Source organism: Elephas maximus, chromosome 3 (genome assembly GCF_024166365.1).
Source record: "Elephas maximus indicus isolate mEleMax1 chromosome 3, mEleMax1 primary haplotype, whole genome shotgun sequence".
Lineage (NCBI taxonomy): Eukaryota > Metazoa > Chordata > Mammalia > Proboscidea > Elephantidae > Elephas > Elephas maximus.
Genome location: NC_064821.1, coordinates 123,225,207 through 123,245,811, shown reverse-complemented (window position 1 = coordinate 123,245,811; position 20,605 = coordinate 123,225,207). Strand labels below are relative to the sequence as shown.

Genomic DNA, 20,605 nt, shown 5'->3' with positions numbered 1-20,605 from the left:
TCTACGATGTTAATGAGGCAGGATTAGAGGCAGTTATGTTAATGAGGTAGGACTCAATCTAAAGATTAGGATGTGTCTTAAATCAATCTCTTCTGAGATATAAAAGAGAAGTGAGCAGAGAGAAAAGGGGACCTTATACCAGCAAGAAAGTAGTGCCAGAAGAGCATATCCTTTGGACCTGGGGTCCCTGTGCTGAGAAGCTCCAAGTCCAGGGGAAGACTGATGGCAAGGACCTTCCTCTAGAGCTGAGGGAGAAAGCCTTCCCCTAGAGCTGACACGCTGAATTTGGACTCCCAGCCTGCTAGACTGTGAGAGAAAAAATTTCTCTTTGTTAAAGCCATCCATTTATGGTATTTCTGTTATTGCAGCACTAGATAACTAAGACAGATATTATCCTCATTTTATAGATAAGGAACTGGATACAACTGGCTTTGGGTATTATTCCTATTCCTTTATTTGAACTTCACAATCTCCTTCCTAAACATTTGTATCTATCTCATCCTTTGTCACTCAGCAAACCACCATATGTATCTTCTGCTATTTCTTACTATGGAATATGAATCTGTATGTGACAAGCTGAAACTAGATAGCAAAGCACATCAAACCAGTGCTAACAGGGAAATAAGAAGATCCACTGCCCCAAACTGCTATCCTCACACTACTTGAAAGTTTTCATTTAATTCTGTTAAGAAATGTTACAAAAGAAGCTAACCATCTTAAAAAATTTTTTCATTTAATTCTGTTAAAAAAGTTATAAAAGAAGCTAACCATCTTAAAAAACAAACTAAAAAACAAACACTATAACCCCAGAGAGCTTTGAGACTGTCATTTGTGCCTGGCTATAAGTTAATTATCTCAGCTGCCTTTTAACTATTTTCTGAAATCAACTAAACTGAGAAAATGGGTTTTTAATTAGAGAACAGGTAATAATTTAAAAGGAAGAAGCACTTTAGTTGGCAAAAACCTACCAAAGATAGGTGTTATTATTTAAATTGTCTTTTTTACCTAGGGCCTTCATCGTATAGGGGAAAGGGGAAGAAAAATGTTACTCCTTCTCTCTGCGACGCCACATGGCTCCTCAGAACTGACAACTCTAACTAGCAGCACTTCATATATATTAAGCCCAAAACAGGATTTAGCCTACTACCGGGCACCTAGAATTGTATGGCTTGGAAGGGTTTAACAAGTATTTGTTGAATTCAAATGTCTACCCACATATATCAGTAAGTTTGTCATTTATTTTGGGCTACATACTCAGGAAAAAGGGAAGGAATATACGCATGTGTGCAGCTACCACATATCTGAGTAAGAAGAAAACACGTGGATGGTGATGGGTCCTACTCACTGATAGACATCATTATCATTAGATCTGTTTACCAAACATATTCCAGATAAATACATACATAGAGCTGCACATGTATAATAAATTTAAGTTTAAAATCAAATGACAGAACATAACATATACCAAAACTAAGTCCTAAGCCTGGTTCATGCTGCGGAGGAGCTTTTGTATGTAGTGATCTCCAGTCAAAACGAGAAATACTTCTCAGAACCTGCGAAGAACAATTTTATTAAAATAAATTTGATAAATATGAACCAAATAAGAGAATACAGCAATCTGACTATGCTCAAGAATACAGATTTTAATCATTACTTAAATGCCTTCAACTGTAATTTGATATCTATACTAAATAAACCAACTAACAGTTAACTGAACACTTACCAGAGAGGAACTATTAAAAAAAAACTAGCCAAAATAAAATAAAACTAATCAGTGGTAACTGCACTACTGAAGTGGAGGGTTTCCAGGACAAAACAGTCAGAGACAGTAAACTTATGGCCACTATTCTGGAAATCTCACCTACAAGCTCCTAGGACACTGATGATTGGGGATCTGGGGTGTGGGAAACATCAGGATGAAATTGTACTGTGTTCAAGTGTTGATCAGTCCACCAATTTTGATAACCTGTCCCTGTGGGCCCTCAGGTAGGCCTCTGAAATCTTTTCCTTGGAGGATCCCATTTCTAAGATACCTCACTCTGTCTAACAAAGAAAATTAACATAAAACTATGTTCTATATTTTCTGCTATTCTCTGTGCAAATATTCTTAGACTGTTTTAAGCCAGAGGACTGTGGTAGCCAGTAGTTTTTGTAAATATAGTTTTATTGAAACACCAAAAAAAGCCCAAACCAAACCTGTTGCTTTCAAGTTGATTCCAACTCATGGTGACCCTATGTGTTACAGAGTAGAACTGCTCCATAGGGTATTCTTCATTATTATCTTTATGGAAACAGGTTTCCTGGCCTTTCTTCTGTGGTGCCACTGGGAGGGTTCAAACCACCAATCTTTAGGTTAGCAGTAGAGCGCAAACTGTTTATGTCACCCAGGGGACATATTGGAATACAGCTACACCATACTGTCTATGGTTACTTTCACAGCAGAGTTGAGTAGCTGCCACAGAGACCATACGGTCCACAGAGCCAAAAATTTTTACAGATTCTTTGCAAAAAAAAGTTTGGCAACCCTGTTCTAAGCTACTAATACACCAATTGTCATGTAAATGCTTAGATATCTTAAATACATTCATATTTCTTCAAAAGGATATATAAAAACAGTATAATTAGATATACACGTGTCACCTTTGTAATCCATTTCTACGTTTAGGGCAGTTTTAATGAACACAACAGTAACCACCTGCATTTACTGAAGTTACCAAACTTTAAACCACAAATGGTGGCCCTACGAAAAGATAAGACAGCCAAAAATTACACAATTTAAAAGTCAAAGGATTCTGATGGAACTGTCCCTAGGCAATTCTGATCAGCTAAATACTAAACAAAAGCAGAAGTTGAACAATATAGTGAAAGATCAAGAACTGAACTTATTTTTCAGAATCTGTAAGAAGAAACTTTCCACTTTGTAGATGACAACTCCAACTTATAAAGAGAATCACCTACCCTTCAACTGACTAGAATCTGGAGCACACAACTATCACCACTACTTCTCGAGATGGATAGGTGTTAGGGTGCAGCACACACCTGATGACCCAAAATCAGATTCTACTCAAGAATAGTGAATAGACTCAGGCATATATACCTGGCAACAGCCCAAACCAGCTGGTAATAGGACATAAGTAAGTCAAGGGCTACAACAAACAAGACAGCACAATCTAGTAGCCCATCCACGTAATTGAAAGAAAACAAAACAAGATAAGACTCAGTGAGCAAATATAGAATAAATCACCATAATATCTTAGTGATGGCTCGGAGACACCAGTCGGTATCAAACCACGTAAAGAAGCAGACCATGACAGTTTCTACAACCCCCCAAACAAAAGAATCAAAATCTGTCCCAAATGAAGATACAATCCGAGAATTATCAGATACAGAATATAAAAAACTAATTTACAGAAGGCTTCAAGACATCAGGGATGACCTCAGAAATGAAAAAAGGCAAACTGCAGAAAAAGCCAAGGAACACACTGATAAAACAGTTGAAGAACTCAAAAAGATTATTCAAGAACATAGTGGAAAAATTAATAAGCTGCAACAATCCATAGAGAGACAGCATTCAGAAATCCAAAAGATTAACAATAAAATTACAGAATTAGACAACTCAATAGGGAGTCAGAGGAGCAGACTCGAGCAATTAGAATGCAGAGTGGGAAATCTGGAGGACGAGGGAATTAACAACAACATAGCTGAAAAAAAATCAGATACAAGAATTTAAAAAAATGAAGAAACCCTAAGAATCATGTGGGACTCTATAAAGAAGGATAACTTACGTGTGATTGGAGTCCCAGAACAGGGAGGGATAACAAAAAACACAGAGAGAATAGTTGAAGATCTGCTGACAGAAAACTTCCCTGACATCATGAAAGATGAAAGGATATATATCCAAGATGCTCATCGAACCCCATTTAAGACTGATCCAAAAAGAAAAACACCAAGACATATTATCATCAAACTTGCCAAAATCAAAGATAAAGAGAAAATTTTAAAAGCAGCCAGGGATAAAAGAAAGGTCTCCTTCAAGGGAGAATCAATAAGAATAAGTTCAGACTACTCAGCAGAAACCACGCAGGCAAGAAGGCAATGGGATGACATATACAGAGCACTGAAGGAGAAAAACTGCCAGCCAAGGATCATATATCCAGCAAAACTCTCTCTGAAATATGAAGGCGAAATTAAGATATTTACAGATAAACAGAAGCTTAGAGAATTTGCAAAAACCAAACCAAAGCTACAAGAAATACTAAAGGAAATTGTTTGGTCAGAAAACCAATAATATCAGATACCAGCACAACACAAGGTCACAGAACAGAACATCCTGATATCAACTCAAATAGGGAAATCACAAAAACAAATTAAGATTAATTAAAAAAAAAAAAAAAGCTCAAAACAGGGAATCATTCAAGTCAAAATGTAAAAGATCACAATGATCAAAAAGAGGGACTAAATACAGGTGGCATAGAACTGCCATATGGAGAGGGATACAAGGCGATATAGGACAATACAAGTTAGGTTTTTACTTAGAAAAAAGGGGTAAATATTAAGGTAACCACAAAGAGGTATAACAACTCCATAACTCAAAACAAAAACCAAGAAAAATGTAACGACTCAACAAACATAAAGTAAAATACCATGAAAATGAGGATCTCACAATGTACAAAGAAAAACGTCTCAGCACAAAAAAGTAAGTGGAAAAATGAAATTGTGAACAACACACATAAAAAGGCATCAAAATGACAACACTAAACACTTACTTATCTATAATTACGCTGAATGTAAATGGACTAAATGCACCAATAAAGAGACAGAGAGTCTCGGACTGGATAAAGACACACGATCTGTCTATATGCTGCCTACAAGAGACACACCTTAGACTTAGAGACACAAACAAACTAAAACTCAAAGGATGGAAAAAAATATATCAAGCAAACAATAAGCAAAAAAGAGCAGGAGTAGCAATATTAATTTCTGACAAAATAGACTTTAAACTTAAATCCACTGCAAAGGATAAAGAAGGACACTACATGATGATAAAAGGGACAATTGATCAGGAAGATATAGCCATATTAAATATTTATGCACCCAACGACAGGGCTGCAAGATACATAAATCAAATTTTAACAGAACTGAAAAGTGCGATAGGCACCTCCACAATTATAGTAGGAGACTTCAACACACCACTTTCGGAGGACAGGACATCCAGTAAGAAGCTCAACAGAGACACGGAAGACCTAATTACAACAATCAACCAACTTGACCTCATTGACTTACACAGAACTCTCCACCCAACTGCTGCAAAGTGTACTTTTTTTTCCTAGCGCACATAGAACATTCTCTAGAATAGACCACATATTAGGTCATAAAACAAACCTTTGCAGAATCCAAAACAGCGAAATATTACAAAGCATTTTCTCAGACCACAAGGCCATAAAAGTGGAAATCAATAACAGAAAAATTAGGGAAAAGAAATCAAATACTTGGAAACTGAACAATACCCTCCTGAAAAAAGACTGGGTTATAGAAGACATCAACGAGGGAATAAGGAAATTCATAGAATGCAACGAGAATGAAAATACTTCCTATCAAAACCTCTGGGACACAGCAAAAGCAGTGCTCAGAGGCCAATTTATATCGATAAATGCACACATACAAAAAGAAGAAAGAGCCAAAATCAGAGAACTATCCCTACAACTTCAACAAATAGAAAGTGAGCAACAAAAGAATCCATCAGGCACGAGAAGAAAACAAATAATAAAAATTAGAGCTGAACTAAATGAATTAGAGAACAGAAAAACAATTGAAAGAATTAACAAAGCCAAAAGCTGGTTCTTTGAAAAAATTAACAAAATTGATAAACCTTTGGCCAGACTGACTAAAGAAATACAGGAAAGGAAACAAATCACCCGAATAAGAAACGAGAAGGGCCACATCACAACAGACCCAACTGAAATTAAAAGAATCATATCAGATTATTACGAAAAATTGTACTCTAACAAATTTGCAAACCTAGAAGAAATGAATGAATCTCTGGAAAAACACTACCTACCTAAACTAACACAATCAGAAGTAGAACAACTAAATAGACCCATAACAAAAAAAGAGATTGAAACGGTAATCAAAAAACTCCCAACAAAAAAAAAGCCCTGGCCCGGATGGCTATACTGCAGAGTTCTACCAAACTTTCAGAGAAGAGCTAACACCACTACTACTAAAGGTATTTCAAAGCATAGAAACTGACGGAATACTACCTAACTCCTTCTATGAAGCCACCATCTTCCTGATACCAAAACCAGGTAAAGACATTACAAAAAAAGAAAATTACAGACCTATATCTCATGAACATAGATGCAAAAATCCTCAACAAAATTCTAGCCAATAGAATTCAACAACATATCAAAAAAATAATTCACCACGACCAAGTGGGATTTATACCAGGTATGCAAGGCTGGTTTAATATTAGAAAAACCATTAATGTAATCCACCATATAAATAAAACAAAAGACAAAAACCACATGATCTTATCCATTGATGCAGAAAAGGCATTTGACAAAGTCCAACACCCATTTATGATAAAAACTCTCAGCAAAATAGGAATTGAAGGAAAATTCCTCAACATAATAAAAGGCATCTATGCAAAGCCAACAGCCAACATCACTCTAAATGGAGAGAGCCTGAAAGCATTTCCCTTGAGAACGGGAACCAGACAAGGATGCCCTTTATCACCACTCTTATTCAACATTGTGCTAGAAGTCCTAGCCAGAGCAATTAAGCTAGACAAAGAAATAAAGGGCATCCGGACTGGCAAAGAAGTAAAATAATCTCTATTTGCAGATGACATGATCTTATACACAGAAAACCCTAAGGAATCCTCCAGAAAACTACTGAAACTAATAAAAGAGTTTGGCAGAGTCTCAGGTTATAAGATAAACATACAAAAATCACTTGGATTCCTCCACATCAACAAAAAGAACATCGAAGAGGAAATAACCAAATCAATACCATTCACAGTAGCCCCCGAGAAGATAAAATACTTAGGAATAAATCTTACCAAGGATGTAAAAGACCTATACAAAGAAAACTACAAAGCTCTACTACAAGAAATTAAAAAGGACATACTTAAGTGGAAAAACATACCTTGCTCATGGATAGGAAGACTTAACATAGTAAAAATGTCTATTCTACCAAAAGCCATCTATACATACAATGCACTTCCGATCCAAATTCCAATGTCATTTTTTAATGTGATAGAGAAACAAGTCACCAACTTCATATGGAAAGGAAAGAAGCCTCAGATAAGCAAAGCATTACTGAAAAAGAAGAAGAAAGTGGGAGGCCTCACTCTACCTGATTTCAGAACCTATTATACAGCCACAGTAGTCAAAACAGCTTGGTACTGGTACAACAACAGACACATAGACCAGTGGAACAGAACTGAGAACCCAGATATAAATCCATCCACATATGAGCAGCTGATATTTGACAAAGGCCCAATGTCAGTTAACTGGGGAAAAGATAGTCTTTTTAACAAATGGTGCTGGCATAACTGGATATCCATTTGCAAAAAAATGAAACAGGACCCATACCTCACACCATGCACAAAAACTAACTCCAAGTGGATCAAAGACCTAAACATAAAGACTAAAACAATAAAGATCATGGAAGAAAAAATAGGGACAACCTTAGGAGCCCTAATACAAGGCATAAACAGAATACAAACATTACCAAAAATGACGAAGAGAAACCCGATAACTGGGAGCTCCTAAAAATCAAACACCTATGCTCATCTAAAGACTTCACCAAGAGACTAAAAAGACCACCTACAGACTGGGGAAGAATTTTCAGCTATGACATCTCCGACCAGTGCCTGATCTCTAAAATCTATATGATTCTGTCAAAACTCAACCACAAAAAGACAAACAACCCAATCAAGTGGGCAACAGATATGAACACATACTTCACTAAAGAAGATATTCAGGCAGCTAACAGATACATGAGAAAATGCTCTCGATCATCAGCCATTACAGAAATGCAAATTAAAACTACGATGAGATTCCATCTCACTCCAACAAGGCTGGCGTTAATCCAAAAAACACAAAATAATAAATGTTGGAGAGGCTGCGGAGAGATTGGCACTCTTATACACTGCTGGTGGGAATGTAAAATGGTACAACCACTTTGGAAATCTATCTGGCGTTATCTTAAACAGTTAGAAATAGAACTACCATACAACCCAGAAATCCCACTCCTCGGAATATACCCTAGAGAAATAAGAGCCTTCACACAAACAGATATGTGCACACCCATGTTTATTGCAGCTCTGTTTACAATAGCAAAAACTGGAAGCAACCAAGGTGTCCATCAACAGATGAGTGGTTAAATAAATTGTGGTATATTCACACAATGGAATACCAAGCATCGATAAAGAACAGTGACGAATCTGTGAAACATTTCATAACATGGAGGAACCTGGAAGGCATTATGCTGAGCGAAATTAGTCAGAGGCAAAAGGACAAATATTGTATAAGAACACTATTATAAGATCTTGAGAAACAGTATAAACTGAGAAGAACACATACTTTTGTGGTTACGAGGTGGGGAGGGAGGGAGGATGGGAGAGGGTTATTTACTGTTTAGTTAGTAGATAAGAACTACTTTAGGTGAAGGGAAAGACAATACTCAATACACGGAAGGTCAGCTCAACTGGACTGGACCAAAACCAAAGAAGTTTTCAGGATAAACTGAATGCTTCAAAGGTCAGTGGAGCAAGGGCGGGGGTTTGGGGACCATGGTTTAAGGGGACTTCTAAGTCAATTGGCAAAATAATTCTATTATGAAAACATTCTGCAATCCACTTTGAAATGTGGCATCTGGGGTCTTAAATGCTAACAAGCGGCCATCTAAGATGCATCAATTGGTCTCTACCCACCTGGATCAAAGGAAAATGAAGAACACCAAGGTCACACGATAACTATGAGCCCAAGAGACAGAAAGGGTCACATGAACCAGAGACCTACGTCATCCTGAGACCAGAAAAACTAGTTGGTGCCCGGCCACAATCGATGACTGTCCTGACAGGGAGCACAACAGAGAACCCCTGAGGGAGCAGGAGATCAGTGGGATAAAAAAAAAAACCCAAATTCTCACAAACAGACCATACTTAATGGTCTGACTGAGACTAGAGGAATCCCGGCGGTCATGGTCCCCAAACCTTCTGTTGGCACAGGACAGGAACCATCCCCGAAGACAACTCATCAGACATGAAAGAGACTGGACAGTGGGTAGGAGAGAGACGCTGATGAAGAGTGAGCTAATTATATCAGGTGGACACTTGAGACTGTGTTGGCATCTCCTGTCTGGAGGGGGGATGGGAGGATAGAGAGAGTTGGAAGCTGGCAAAATTGTCACGAAAGGAGAGACTGGAAGGGCTGACTCATTAGGGGGAGAGCAAATGGAAGTACGGAGTAAGGTGTTTATAAACTTATATGTGACAGTCTGACTTGATTTGTAAACGTTCACTTGAAGCTCAATAAGTTAATAAAAAAAAAAAGTCAGTTTACAGTTTACACAAATTACACAATCTACCAGGAAAATATTCACCCTATTAAACAAAGTACAAAGGTGGCTGCAGCCAGGGAACAACACACCTCAACCAGCTAATAAAAAGAAGTGGTTTAGTAGAAACAGCACAGAAATAATCCGATGAATATGAGTCTAGGCTCCACAACTATCTTTGTGACCCCGGGTAGGTTACAACTTCTGGTAGTTTTACAAACCTGAAATACGGGGCTCACCTCACTGGGTAATTTGTTCTGATGATTAAAATGAGATAATGTATTGAAAGCACAATGGTATCCAAATATTGGTTTTATCACTTTGGGCTCTCTGCTTAGAACAACGGAATCGCAATTCTCCATAAGAGAGCAATTTTAATCAAGCTTACTCTGTAACAACAGCCTCGCTATTAAATATTTTTATATATATAGAGAGAGAAATATGAGTCTTAGTTTTATGTGAGTGTCAAAGAAGAGATGAAGGTATATGAGTTTTCTGGGTCGGGTTTTACTAAGTCTTTTCTTGGAGAGATTGAGAAACCTCTCAGCCATCCTTTTCTCCGGCGTCAGCTAAAATTTTTGTTAAAACCCCCAATTTCTGAATTCAGAGTCCATTAACTTGTATAGCAATGAAAACAACTGGGCAAGAATCCATTAGAATTATTCTAAATTCTAAAACTGCAGCTTTTTTGATCAAGGACATAACTTTCTAACTCAATTTTAAATAACATTTAAATGGCAGTCTTGAGTGAACACATCAATGTATTAACGCGCATGCTCTAGTAACTGACCTACGTCGAATCTGTAAGACACAAAACTAGTATAGATTAAGTTTAAAGGGCAGTTAGACGGTATTTTTTCTTTTCCTTATGCAACGGGAAAGCGTCCTCCTCCATGTTACAAAACGAAAAGCATACTAAACATATTATGTACCCTAAAGGCCAGCTTTCTACTCTGTCCTATAGGGTCGCTATGAGTCGGAGTGGACTCGACGGCTTTGGGTTTGGTTTGCTTTTTTTTAAAGGCCAGCTACTCCACTTTTTTCTAGCCCGCGATTTCGCGGGCACCCCAGACGATTTGAATGCTACGCTTGCCAGTACACATCAATTGCAGAAAGACATCTACTTTATGACCTCCTTCCTGGGATGGGGATAAACAGCGGTTATGGAGAGGGTTTTCTCGTAGATACTAAGTCAGTAAAGCAAAATCAGCGCAAGTGATTCTGAGACCCCGCCCAATGCAGAAACGAGATGCAGGGTAAAGTACCTGCAAAGTTCCCGGGCCAGAGGAAGAAAAGATATTCCGAAGACAGAACACCGCCTATATAGCGGTCGGCTGCTCGGAGAATACAGAAAAGTGAATATACGGGATATATTTTGTCCTGTGCTGAGAAGGCGGGGCGGGGGTGTGAAAGCAAGGCGAGGGTCTAGAATCCTGCAGGACGGCCAAGCGCGAGGTAAGGAGAACTAAGGGCCTCGGGGATCCGCTCTTCCCTCACCACTGCTTCCTGCCCCTTTATTTTCCGCCCAGTGTCCCGCCCCCCAAACACCGCAACCTTGGTCTCTTTCTTACCCTGCAGCTTCTCCTAAACATCGCTGCCAGTTAGCTCCCGCTCCAGCTACTCAGCTACCAATACACAGAGAAGACCAGAGAAAGCGTTGGGATGCTTGGATTTATCAGTGCGGGACTGCGTTGGTTCCGCCCACAGGAGGCGGGCATAGGCGGGGCCCGCGGTCGGACGCCGGCCCTAAGAAGTTTGGCTGAAAAGCCGAACCAGGAAACAGCCGGAAGCGAGGAGGGGAGGCAGCGCATGCTCGGTGGCCCTTGCCCGCGCTGTCCCTGCGACTTTGGGAGGGGTCTCGCAGCGCTCTAGGGTTCTGACTGGTCCCGAGAGGCGTCCTCGGAAAGAGTTCTAACGCTGCGCCCTCTCTAGGGGACGCTGAGTCTGACAGCGCGAGGAGGAAGCCAGAAGAGAGGGCACGGCGACGGCGAGGGGCGCGGCGAGCCGGGAGGCGCCGAGGAATTAGCGGGGCGCGGGGCTGGACGGGAATCTGGGTGACAGGGCGCTACTGGGACCTCAGGAGCAGCTGTAGGGGGCGGGGAGGTAGAACATATTCTTGGCCATCCCCTTACCCTGCTAACCTGTCAAGCCCAAATGTTTCCATTTTAAAGGTTTCAAAGTAGATTTACTCAAACGCTGGCCCTAAAACCAAAGTATGTTCTGTGTTCTGGAAAATTTAAAGGAAAATTCAATTACCTAGTTAAACTCGACTTTTCTGAATATTTCAAGGGCGATTTATTACTCTACTCGCGAGTAGATACGGCGAATACCCTTGGAAATAGGGGTGCAAGGTGCGCCTATATAAAGCTCTTGGCTCATTGAATGAATGTTGTAACTAAATGTTTGCCTGGAAAATTCTACTTAAAATAATGTTATTTTCAAATTAGACCCTGAATTCTAAGATGATTTCTGTGATGTTGTAAAGTTGGGGGTGGACGGGTGTTGTTTTTCAAACAGTGGACACCGTGGATGCAACAGTCAGGTCAAAAGACCCACTGCATTGGGCAGATCTGCAAAAGATCTCTTTAAAGTGCAGAAAAGCAAAGATGTCACCTTGAAGACTAAGGTGCGCCTGATCCAAGCCATGGTGTTTTCAGTCATCTTCTATACCATGTGAAAGCCGGGCAAAGACAAGAACTGATGCCTTTGAATTGTGTTGGAATAGAATATTGAATATACCGTGGACTGCCAAAAGAATGAACAAATCTGTCTTGGAAAAAGTACAACCAGAATGCTCCTTAGAAGCAAGGGTGGTGAGACTATGTCTCCCATACTTTGGACATGTTGTCAGTAAGGATCGGGCCCTAGAGAAGGACATAATGCTTGTGAGGAAATAATATTGGAATCATTATTCCCTGTCCTTGAGCATAGAGAATGTAACCTAGCTGGGGTGGATTCACAAGGACACGTCAACTGGGCCCTGAGGTAAAGACAATAGCTAAGATAATCTTGGAAAATATTTTAGGGAATTTTTCTGCTTCTAACAGAACACAAATCCACTCATCTTTTCCTATTAGCTTTTAGTGAATAGAAAATTTGTTGGACAAGTGAAGACCCTCCTGACTTGTTACTGAAACATGTAGCAATGATTGTTAAGAAAGGCAATTCAAAATGTAGGATTGTATTTTCTAGCCAATCTGTGAAAAGAAATTTTCAATGGTTTTGCCCATTTTGTATTGTTAATACATACTGATGACTCTGTAATATTCTTTGGACTCGGCCAGATGTGGCTGTGCATGCTTGTCCGTTTTCCCATTCTTGCCCGTTCTGTAATATTCTCTGAACTTGGGCAGATGTGGCTGTGGTAGAATGCTTGTCTGTTTTCCCACCTTTGTCTGTGCTGTAATATTTCCTTGGATTCAGGCAGACATTAGCTCTGACATGCTTGTCTGCTTCCCACTTTTGCCTTTTTGAATATATGCTGAATAAAACTTTCTTTTTGCTTTATTAAACTTCATGATGTTTTTTACTCTATAACACTTGGTAAAGTAGAGGGTCAGTGAAAAGGGGAAAGACTCTCAAGGAGATGGATTGACACAGTGCTGCAACAGTGGGCTTAAGCACAACAATGACTGTGTGTGGTGGCACAGGACCAGGCAGTGTTTCGTTCTGTTGTACTATGAGTACACTATGAATTGGAACCAACTCAACGGCACCTAACAACAACATCCAGGTTTGGACGCGTCTATGTAAAAGCTAAGAAAAGCCTGCATAAGAGGCAAGAGTATCACTGTTTCCCATATTTCCCAGGATGCCTCATTTTCTTTGCTACCATCTTAGTTTAAGTTTTCTCATCTTATCCCTAAATCTTGCTACTAACTTGATTAAGACGTTCCCTGAGTGGTGCAAACAGTTAAGGTGCTTGGCAGCTAACCAAAAGTTTGGAGGTTCTAGTCCACCCAGAGGCACTTTGGAAGAAAGGCCTGGTGATCATTTTGAAAAATCAGTCATTGAAAGCCCAGTGGAAACCATTCATACTTGGAACTGAAATCCTTCCTAGAAATCTCATTGTAGCCATAAAATAGGCCTATAACATGAACAATAACACCAGTGGGGAATGTACAGCTCAGAACAATCAACTATATGAAACCTAAGGGGCAGCATTTGCCCAGAGCAAAGTTCAGAAGGAAGGTAGGGGCAGGAAAGCTGGGAAACTAGATACGGGGAACCCAGGGAGGAAGAGAGAGCGCTGACACATTGAGGGGTTTGCAACCAATGACATGAAACAAGCTGTGTATAAATTGTTGATTAGGAAACAAATTTGTAAACTTGCACCTAAATCACAATAAAATGTTTTTGGGGTGCGATGGATTGCTTTTGTGTGGTCTTTCTTGCCATGGGTCTTATAACTCTCACTCAGGAGATTGGGCAGGACTGTGCAGATAGGATAATTGTGGCTCACCAAAGGGATTGGACTCTTAAAGATGGGTTGGATTTGGCTAAGCATGTCTTCATTTTTTCCAATTTCTTTCTTTTTTAAAAAAATTTTTATTGTGCTTGAAGTGCAAGTTTACAAATCAAGTCAGTCTCTTACACAAAACTTATATACACCTTGCTATGTACTCCTGGAAACCCTGGTGCGTAGCAGTTAAGTGCTATGGCTGCTAACCACAGGGTCAGCAGTTCGAATCCGCCAGGCACTCCCTGGAAACTCTATGGAGCATTTCTCCTCTGTCCTATAGGGTCGCTATGAGTCAGAATCAACTTGACAGCTCTGGGTTTTTTTTTTTTTTTTTGGTTATATACTCCTATTTGCTCTGCCCCAAATGAGCCAGCACAGTCCTCTACACCCTCTATTTCTGTGTCCGTTCAGTCAGCTTCTGTTCCCCTGTGCCCTCTCATCTCCCATCCAGACAGGAGCTGCCCACATAGTCTCGTGTCTACTTGATCCAAGAAGCTCACACCTCACCGGTATCATTTTCTATCCCATAATTTTAGTCCAGTCCAATCCCTGTCCGAAGAGTTGGCTTTGGGAATGTTTCCTGTCTTAGGCTAACAGAAGGTCTGGGGACCATAACCTCCAAGGTCCTTCTAGTCTCAGTCAGACTATTAAGTCTGGCCTTTTGACGAGATACCACTGCTCTCCTGCTTCATCAGGAATTCTCTGTTGTGTTCCCTGTCAGGTCAACCATCACTTGTAGCCAGGCACCACCTAGTTCTTCTGGCCTCAGACTGATGTGGTCTCTGAATTACGTGGCCCTTTCTATCTCTTGGTCATAATTACCTTGTATCTTTGGTATTCTTCATTCACCTTTGCCCCAGGTGTGTTGAGACCAAATGATGCATCTTAGGTGGCTGCTTGCTAGCGTTTAAGACCCCAGATGCCACTCACCAAGTGGGATGCAGAATGTTTTCTTACTAGATTTTATTTTAAAAATTGATCTATAAACCATGGTCCCAAAACCCCATCCCTGCTACTCTGGCCTTCGAAGCATTCGGCTTATTCAGGAAACTTCTTTCCCTTTGGTTTAGTCCAGTTGTGCTGGCCTCTCCTGTATTGTGTTGTCTTCCCTTTCACTTAAAATAGTTCTTGCCTACTGTCTAATTACTGAATACCTCTCTCCCTCCCTGCCTCCCCACTCTCATAACCATCAAAGAGTATTTTCTTCTCTGCTTAAACTATTTCTCGAGTTCTTATAATAGTGGTCTCATACAATATTTGTCCTTTTGCAAGTAATTTCACTCAGCATAATGCCTTCCAGATTCCTCCATGTTATGAAATGTTTCATGGATTCATCATTGTTCTTTATTGATGCGTATTATTCCATTGTGTGAATATACCATAATTTATTTATCCATTCATCCATTGATAGGCACCTTGGTTACTTCCATCTTTTTGCTATTGTAAACAGTGCAGCAGTGAACATGGGTGTGCATATATATGCGTTCGTGTAATGGCTCATTTCTCTAAGATATATTCCAAGGAGTGGGATTGCTGGATCTTACGGTAGTTATATTTCTAGCTTTTTAAGGAAGAGCCAAATTGATTTCCAAAGTGGTTGTACCATTTTTCATTTCCACCAGCAGTGTATAAGTGTTCCAGTCTTTCCACAACCTCTCCAATATTTATTATTTTGTGTTTTTTGGATTAATGCCAGCCTTGTTGGAGTGAGATGGAATCTCATTGTAGTTTTGATTTAAAAAAAAAATTTTTTTTTTTTTTAATGACTAAAGATCCTGAGAATTTCCTCATGTAGCTGTTAGCTACCTGAATGTCTTCTTTAGTGAAGTGCCTGTTCATATCCTCTGCCCATTTTTTAATTGGGTTATTTGTCTTTTTGTTGTAGAGTTTTTGCAGTATCATGTAGATTTTAGAGATCAGACGCTGATCAGAAATGTCATTGCTAAAACTTTTTCCCAGTCTTTAGGTCATCTTTTTACTCTTTTGGTGAAGTCTTTGGATGAGCGTAAGTGTTTGATTTTTAGAAGCTCCCAGTTATCTAGTTTCTCTTCTGGTGTTTGTGTATTGTTAGTAATGTTTTACATACTGTTTGTGCCATGTATTAGGGCTCCTAGAGTTGTCCCTAGTTTTTCTTCCATGGTCTTTATCATTTTAGATTTTATATTTAGGTTTTTGATACATTTTCAGTTGGTTTTTGTGCATGGTGTGAGGTATGGGTCTTCTTTCATTTTTTTTGCAGATGGATATCCAGTTATGCTAACACCATTTGTTAAAGAGACTGTCTTTTCCCATTTAACTGACTTTGGGCCTTTGTCAAATATGAGCTGCTGGTATGTGGATGGATTTATGTCTGGATTCTCAATTCTGTTCCATTGGTCTATGTATTTGTTGTTGTACCATACCAGGCTGTTTTGATTCCTGTGGCAGCATAAAAAAAAATAATATGTTCTAAAATCAGGTAGTGTGAGGCCTCCCACTTTGTTCTTTTTCAGTAATGCTTTACTTATCCAGGGCCTCTTTCCCTTCCATATGAAGTTGGTGATTTGTTTCTCCATCTCATTAAAAAATGTTGTTGGAATTTGTATAGGAATTGCATTGTATCTATAGATCGCTTTTGGTAGAATAGACATTTTTACAATGTTAAGCCTTCTTATCCATGAGCAAGGTGTGTTTTTCCACTTATGTAGGTCTCTTGGTTTCTTGCAGTCATGTCTTATAGTTTTCTTTGTATGGGTCTTTTATGTCTCTGGTTAGATTTATTCCTAAATATTTTATGTTCTTGGGGGTTACTGTAAATGGCATTGATTTGGTTGCTTCCTCTTCGATGTTCTCTTTGTTGGTGTAGAGGAAGCCAACTGATTTTTGTGTGTTTATCTTGTATCGTGAAACTCTGCTGAACTCTTCTATTAGTTTCAGTAGTTTTCTTGAGGATTCTTTAGGGTTTTCTGTGTATAAGATCATGTCATCTGCAAAGAGAGATACTTTTACTCTTCCTTGCCAGTCTGGATGCCCTTTATTTCTTTATCTAGCCTAATTGCTACGGCTAGGACCTCCAGCACAATGTTGAACAAGAGCAGTATTAAAGGGCATTCTTGTCTGGTTCCCATTCTCAAGGGGAATGCTTTCAACTCTTCCTTTTAGGATGATGTTGGCTGTTGTTTTGTATAAATGCCCTTTATTATGTTGAAGGATTTTCCTTCTATTCCCATTTTGCTGACAGTTTTCATCATGGATGGGTGTTGGACTTTGCAAATGCCTTTTCTGCAACCATTGATAAGATCATGTGGTTTTTTTCTTTTATTTATATGATACCCAAAAAACCAAAAAAAAATGATGGATTACATTATTTGTTTTCTAACGTTGAACGATCCTTGCATACCCGGTGTGACTCCCACTTGGTCATGGTGAATTATTTTTTTGATGTATTTTTGAATTCTATTGGCTAGAATTTTGTTGAGGATTTTTGCATCTAAGTTCATGAGGGATGTAGGTCTGGTAATTTTCTCTTTTTGTGGTGTCTTTACCTGGTTTTGGTACCAGGGATATGCTGGCTTCATTGAATGATTTTGGGAGTATTCCATCCCGTTCTATGCTCTGAAATACCTTTAGTGATTGTGGTGTTAACTCTTCTCTGAAAGTTTGGTAGAGCTCTGCAGTGAAGCCTTCCGGGCTAGGGCTTTTTTTGTTGTTGTTTTTGGGAGTTTTTTAATTACCTTTTCAATCTCTTCTTTTGTCATGGGTTTATTTAGTTGTTCCATCTCTGTTTGTGTTAGTTCAGGTAGGTAGTATTTTTCTAGAAATTCATTCATTTCTTCTAGGTTTCAAATTTGTTAGAGTACAATTTTTCTTAGTAATCTGATATAATTCTTTTAATTTCAGTTGGGTCTGTTCTGATATTGGTTTATTTGCTTCCTCTCGTATTTTTCTTTTGTCACTTTGGCCAATGGTTTATCAATTTAGTTAATTTTTTCAAAAAAAACAGCTTTTGGTCTTGTTAACTCTTTCAGTTGTTTTTCTGTTCTCTATTTCATTTAATCCTGCTCGATTTTTTATTATTTGTTTTCTTCTGGTGTCTGAGGGTTTCTTTTGTTGCTCTCTTTCTATTTGTTCAAGTTATAGGGATAATTCTTTGATTTTGATTCTTTCTTCTTTTTGTATGTGTGCATTTATTGATATAAACTGACTGCTGGGCACTGCTTTAACTGAGTCCCAAAAATTCTGATAGGAAGTATTTTCATTCTTATTGGATTCTGTGAATTTCTTTATTCCATCCTTAATTTCTTCTATAACCCAATCATTTTTGAGCAGGGTATTATTCAGTTTCTGAGTGTTTGATTTCTTTTCCCTGTTTTTTCTGTGATTTATTTCTACTTTTATGGCCTTATGGTCAGAGAAGATGCTTTGTAATATTTCTGATGTTTTGGATTTTTTCCAATTTCTTTTTCTGAATATTTTTAAACACAGAAAATATAAACAAAAAGTACAATAATCACCTATATTCCCATCACTTAGATTAAAAAATTATTATTTTGCCATATTTTTTTTATTTATCTATTTGTGTGTGCATACCTACATGTATGTTTTGGTTTTGGCAGAAGCATTTGAAAGTAAATTGTAGACATTAAGACACTTCAGCATATATCTCCTATAAGGACATTGTCCTGCATAACCACAGTACTTTTCCAAATTTTTATGGAAACCCTGGTGGTGTAGTGGTTAAGTGCTACGGCTGCTAACCAAAGGGTCAGCAGTTTGAATCCACCAGGTGCTCCTTAGAAACTCTATGGGGCTGTTCTACTCTGTCCTATAGGGTCGCTATGAGTTGGAATCAACTTGACGGCCCTGGGTTTGGTTTGGTTTTTCAGGAAATTAACAATTACTCTAATATTTATTATCCAGTCAATATTTAGATTCTCCCACTTGTCCAAGAAATGCCTATTGGGTGTTGTTTCTTTGTTTTTGATCTTTAATCTTATGTTAATTTCTTAATCTAAATCAGTTCCTTCACCTTTACATTTTTTTTAACTATATATATATATACACACACACTTTTTTTTTAGAGAGACAAAGCCAGTTGTTTTGAAGAATGTCCTATTTTTACATTGTGGTGATATTTAATTTGTGGCTTTATATCTTATATTTCCTACAAAATGTAAATTAGTAGGCACTTGAGTAGCTTGAATTAAATGTATTTGGCAAGGGCACTCCTTAGGTCATGTTGTGTAATTCGTATTGTATCTTAGCAAAACCAAAGACCAAATCCATTGCTACCGAGTAGTTTCCAACTCCTAGCAACCCTATAGGACAGGGTAGAACTGTCCCATAGGGTTTCCAAGGCTGTAATCTTTATGGAAGCTGTGATCCTTAAGGTTGTGTGTCAGCTTGGTTGGGCTATGGTTCTCAGTGGTTTGGCAGCTATGATGTAGTTTGGCAGTTGTAAAGTGATGTAATCACGTCCATGATGAGATCTGATATAATGTGATCAGCTCCATGATGGGATCTGCTGTAATTAGCCAATCAGTTGAAAGGGAGTTTTTTGGAATTGTGGCCTACATCTAATATATGTGGGCTTTCTGGCTAGGCTTAGGGGCTTTTGCTTGTTCTAGATCCTGCAGCTGGCTCCTGTTCATCTGATCTCTGGTTCTTGGAACTTGAGCTAGCAGCTTACCTGCCATCTTACCTGCTGATCTTGAGATTCATTGGCCTCCATAGCCTGTGAGCCAGAGACCTGCTATCTGACCTTCCAATCTTGGAATCACCGGCTCCTGCGGCCATGTGAATAAGGAGAAAACTCCAACCTGACCCATGGACTTGGGGCTTTCCAGCCTTTACAACCACCTGAGCCATTTCCTTGATATAAATCTCTATTTCACTATATATATACACTACACTGGGTTTTCTTCTCTAGAGAACCCAGCTAAGACTTTTGGTACTGGGAGTGGGGTGCTGCTGTAACAGATATCTACAATGTGGAAGAGGTTTTGGAATTGAATAATGGGTAGAAGCAGAAGAGTTTTAAAGTGCCTGATAGTAAAACTTATATTGCCTTGAAGAGACTGTTGGTGAAATTAAGGACGTCAAAGACAATTCTGGTGAGGACTCAGAAGGAAGTGAGGAGAGCTTTCACACTGGAGATGGCACAGATGAAGCAGCAGCAGAGAAACAGTGGCAGCAGAACCAGGAGACTGCTGTGAGACAGTGTTGGAGCTGAACCATGGAGCAAGAGAGCTGAGTGCCATTTCACAGCAGGCTTCCTGGTGTAGTAGGGTGCCTCGGGACACTAATCAGTGGGAGCTAAGCTTGCCGACCAATAACCCATATAACAAGAGAGCTAAGTGTCTTCTGGCTGAGGTTTACTGGCAGAGTGGTGTGCCTCCAGATGCTTATCAGTAGAACTAAAGAGCTTTGGAACACTTGCTCAAGCAGGGCAGACATCAGCTTGTCCAAGGGCCTGAGGTGCCAAGAGGCCAAGGAACCAGAAAGTAGGAGCTGAAGAGACAAGGAACACAAGAAGCAGAGCTACCTCATTCTCAAAGGTAGGGCCAGGACCTCTGGGATCTCAAAGTGTGGAGCCATGGT

General features: G+C 39.2%; 1 protein-coding gene across 7 annotated transcripts in view; it reads right to left on the bottom strand.

Annotated features, from left to right (window-relative positions):
- Positions 1-11,302, bottom strand: part of ACADM (acyl-CoA dehydrogenase medium chain) — an 81,648-nt gene extending 70,346 nt beyond the window's left edge. For 3 of the 7 annotated variants that reach the window (XR_007516343.1, XM_049875615.1, XM_049875614.1), the window contains exons 1-2: positions 11,136-11,298; positions 1,466-1,553 (exon numbers count right to left, since the gene is read on the bottom strand). Coding sequence is in view for 5 of the 7 variants with exons in the window: in XM_049875615.1 (XP_049731572.1) it covers positions 1,466-1,553; positions 11,136-11,156 (109 nt within the window). In the remaining 2 variants the exon portion in view is untranslated. Of the gene's footprint in view, positions 1-1,465; positions 1,554-11,135 lie in introns of all 7 variants that reach the window. The other 4 variants (XM_049875618.1, XM_049875617.1, XM_049875620.1 and 1 more) reach the window with 3 other exon arrangements.
- Between the last annotated feature and the right edge of the window lie 9,303 nt (positions 11,303-20,605).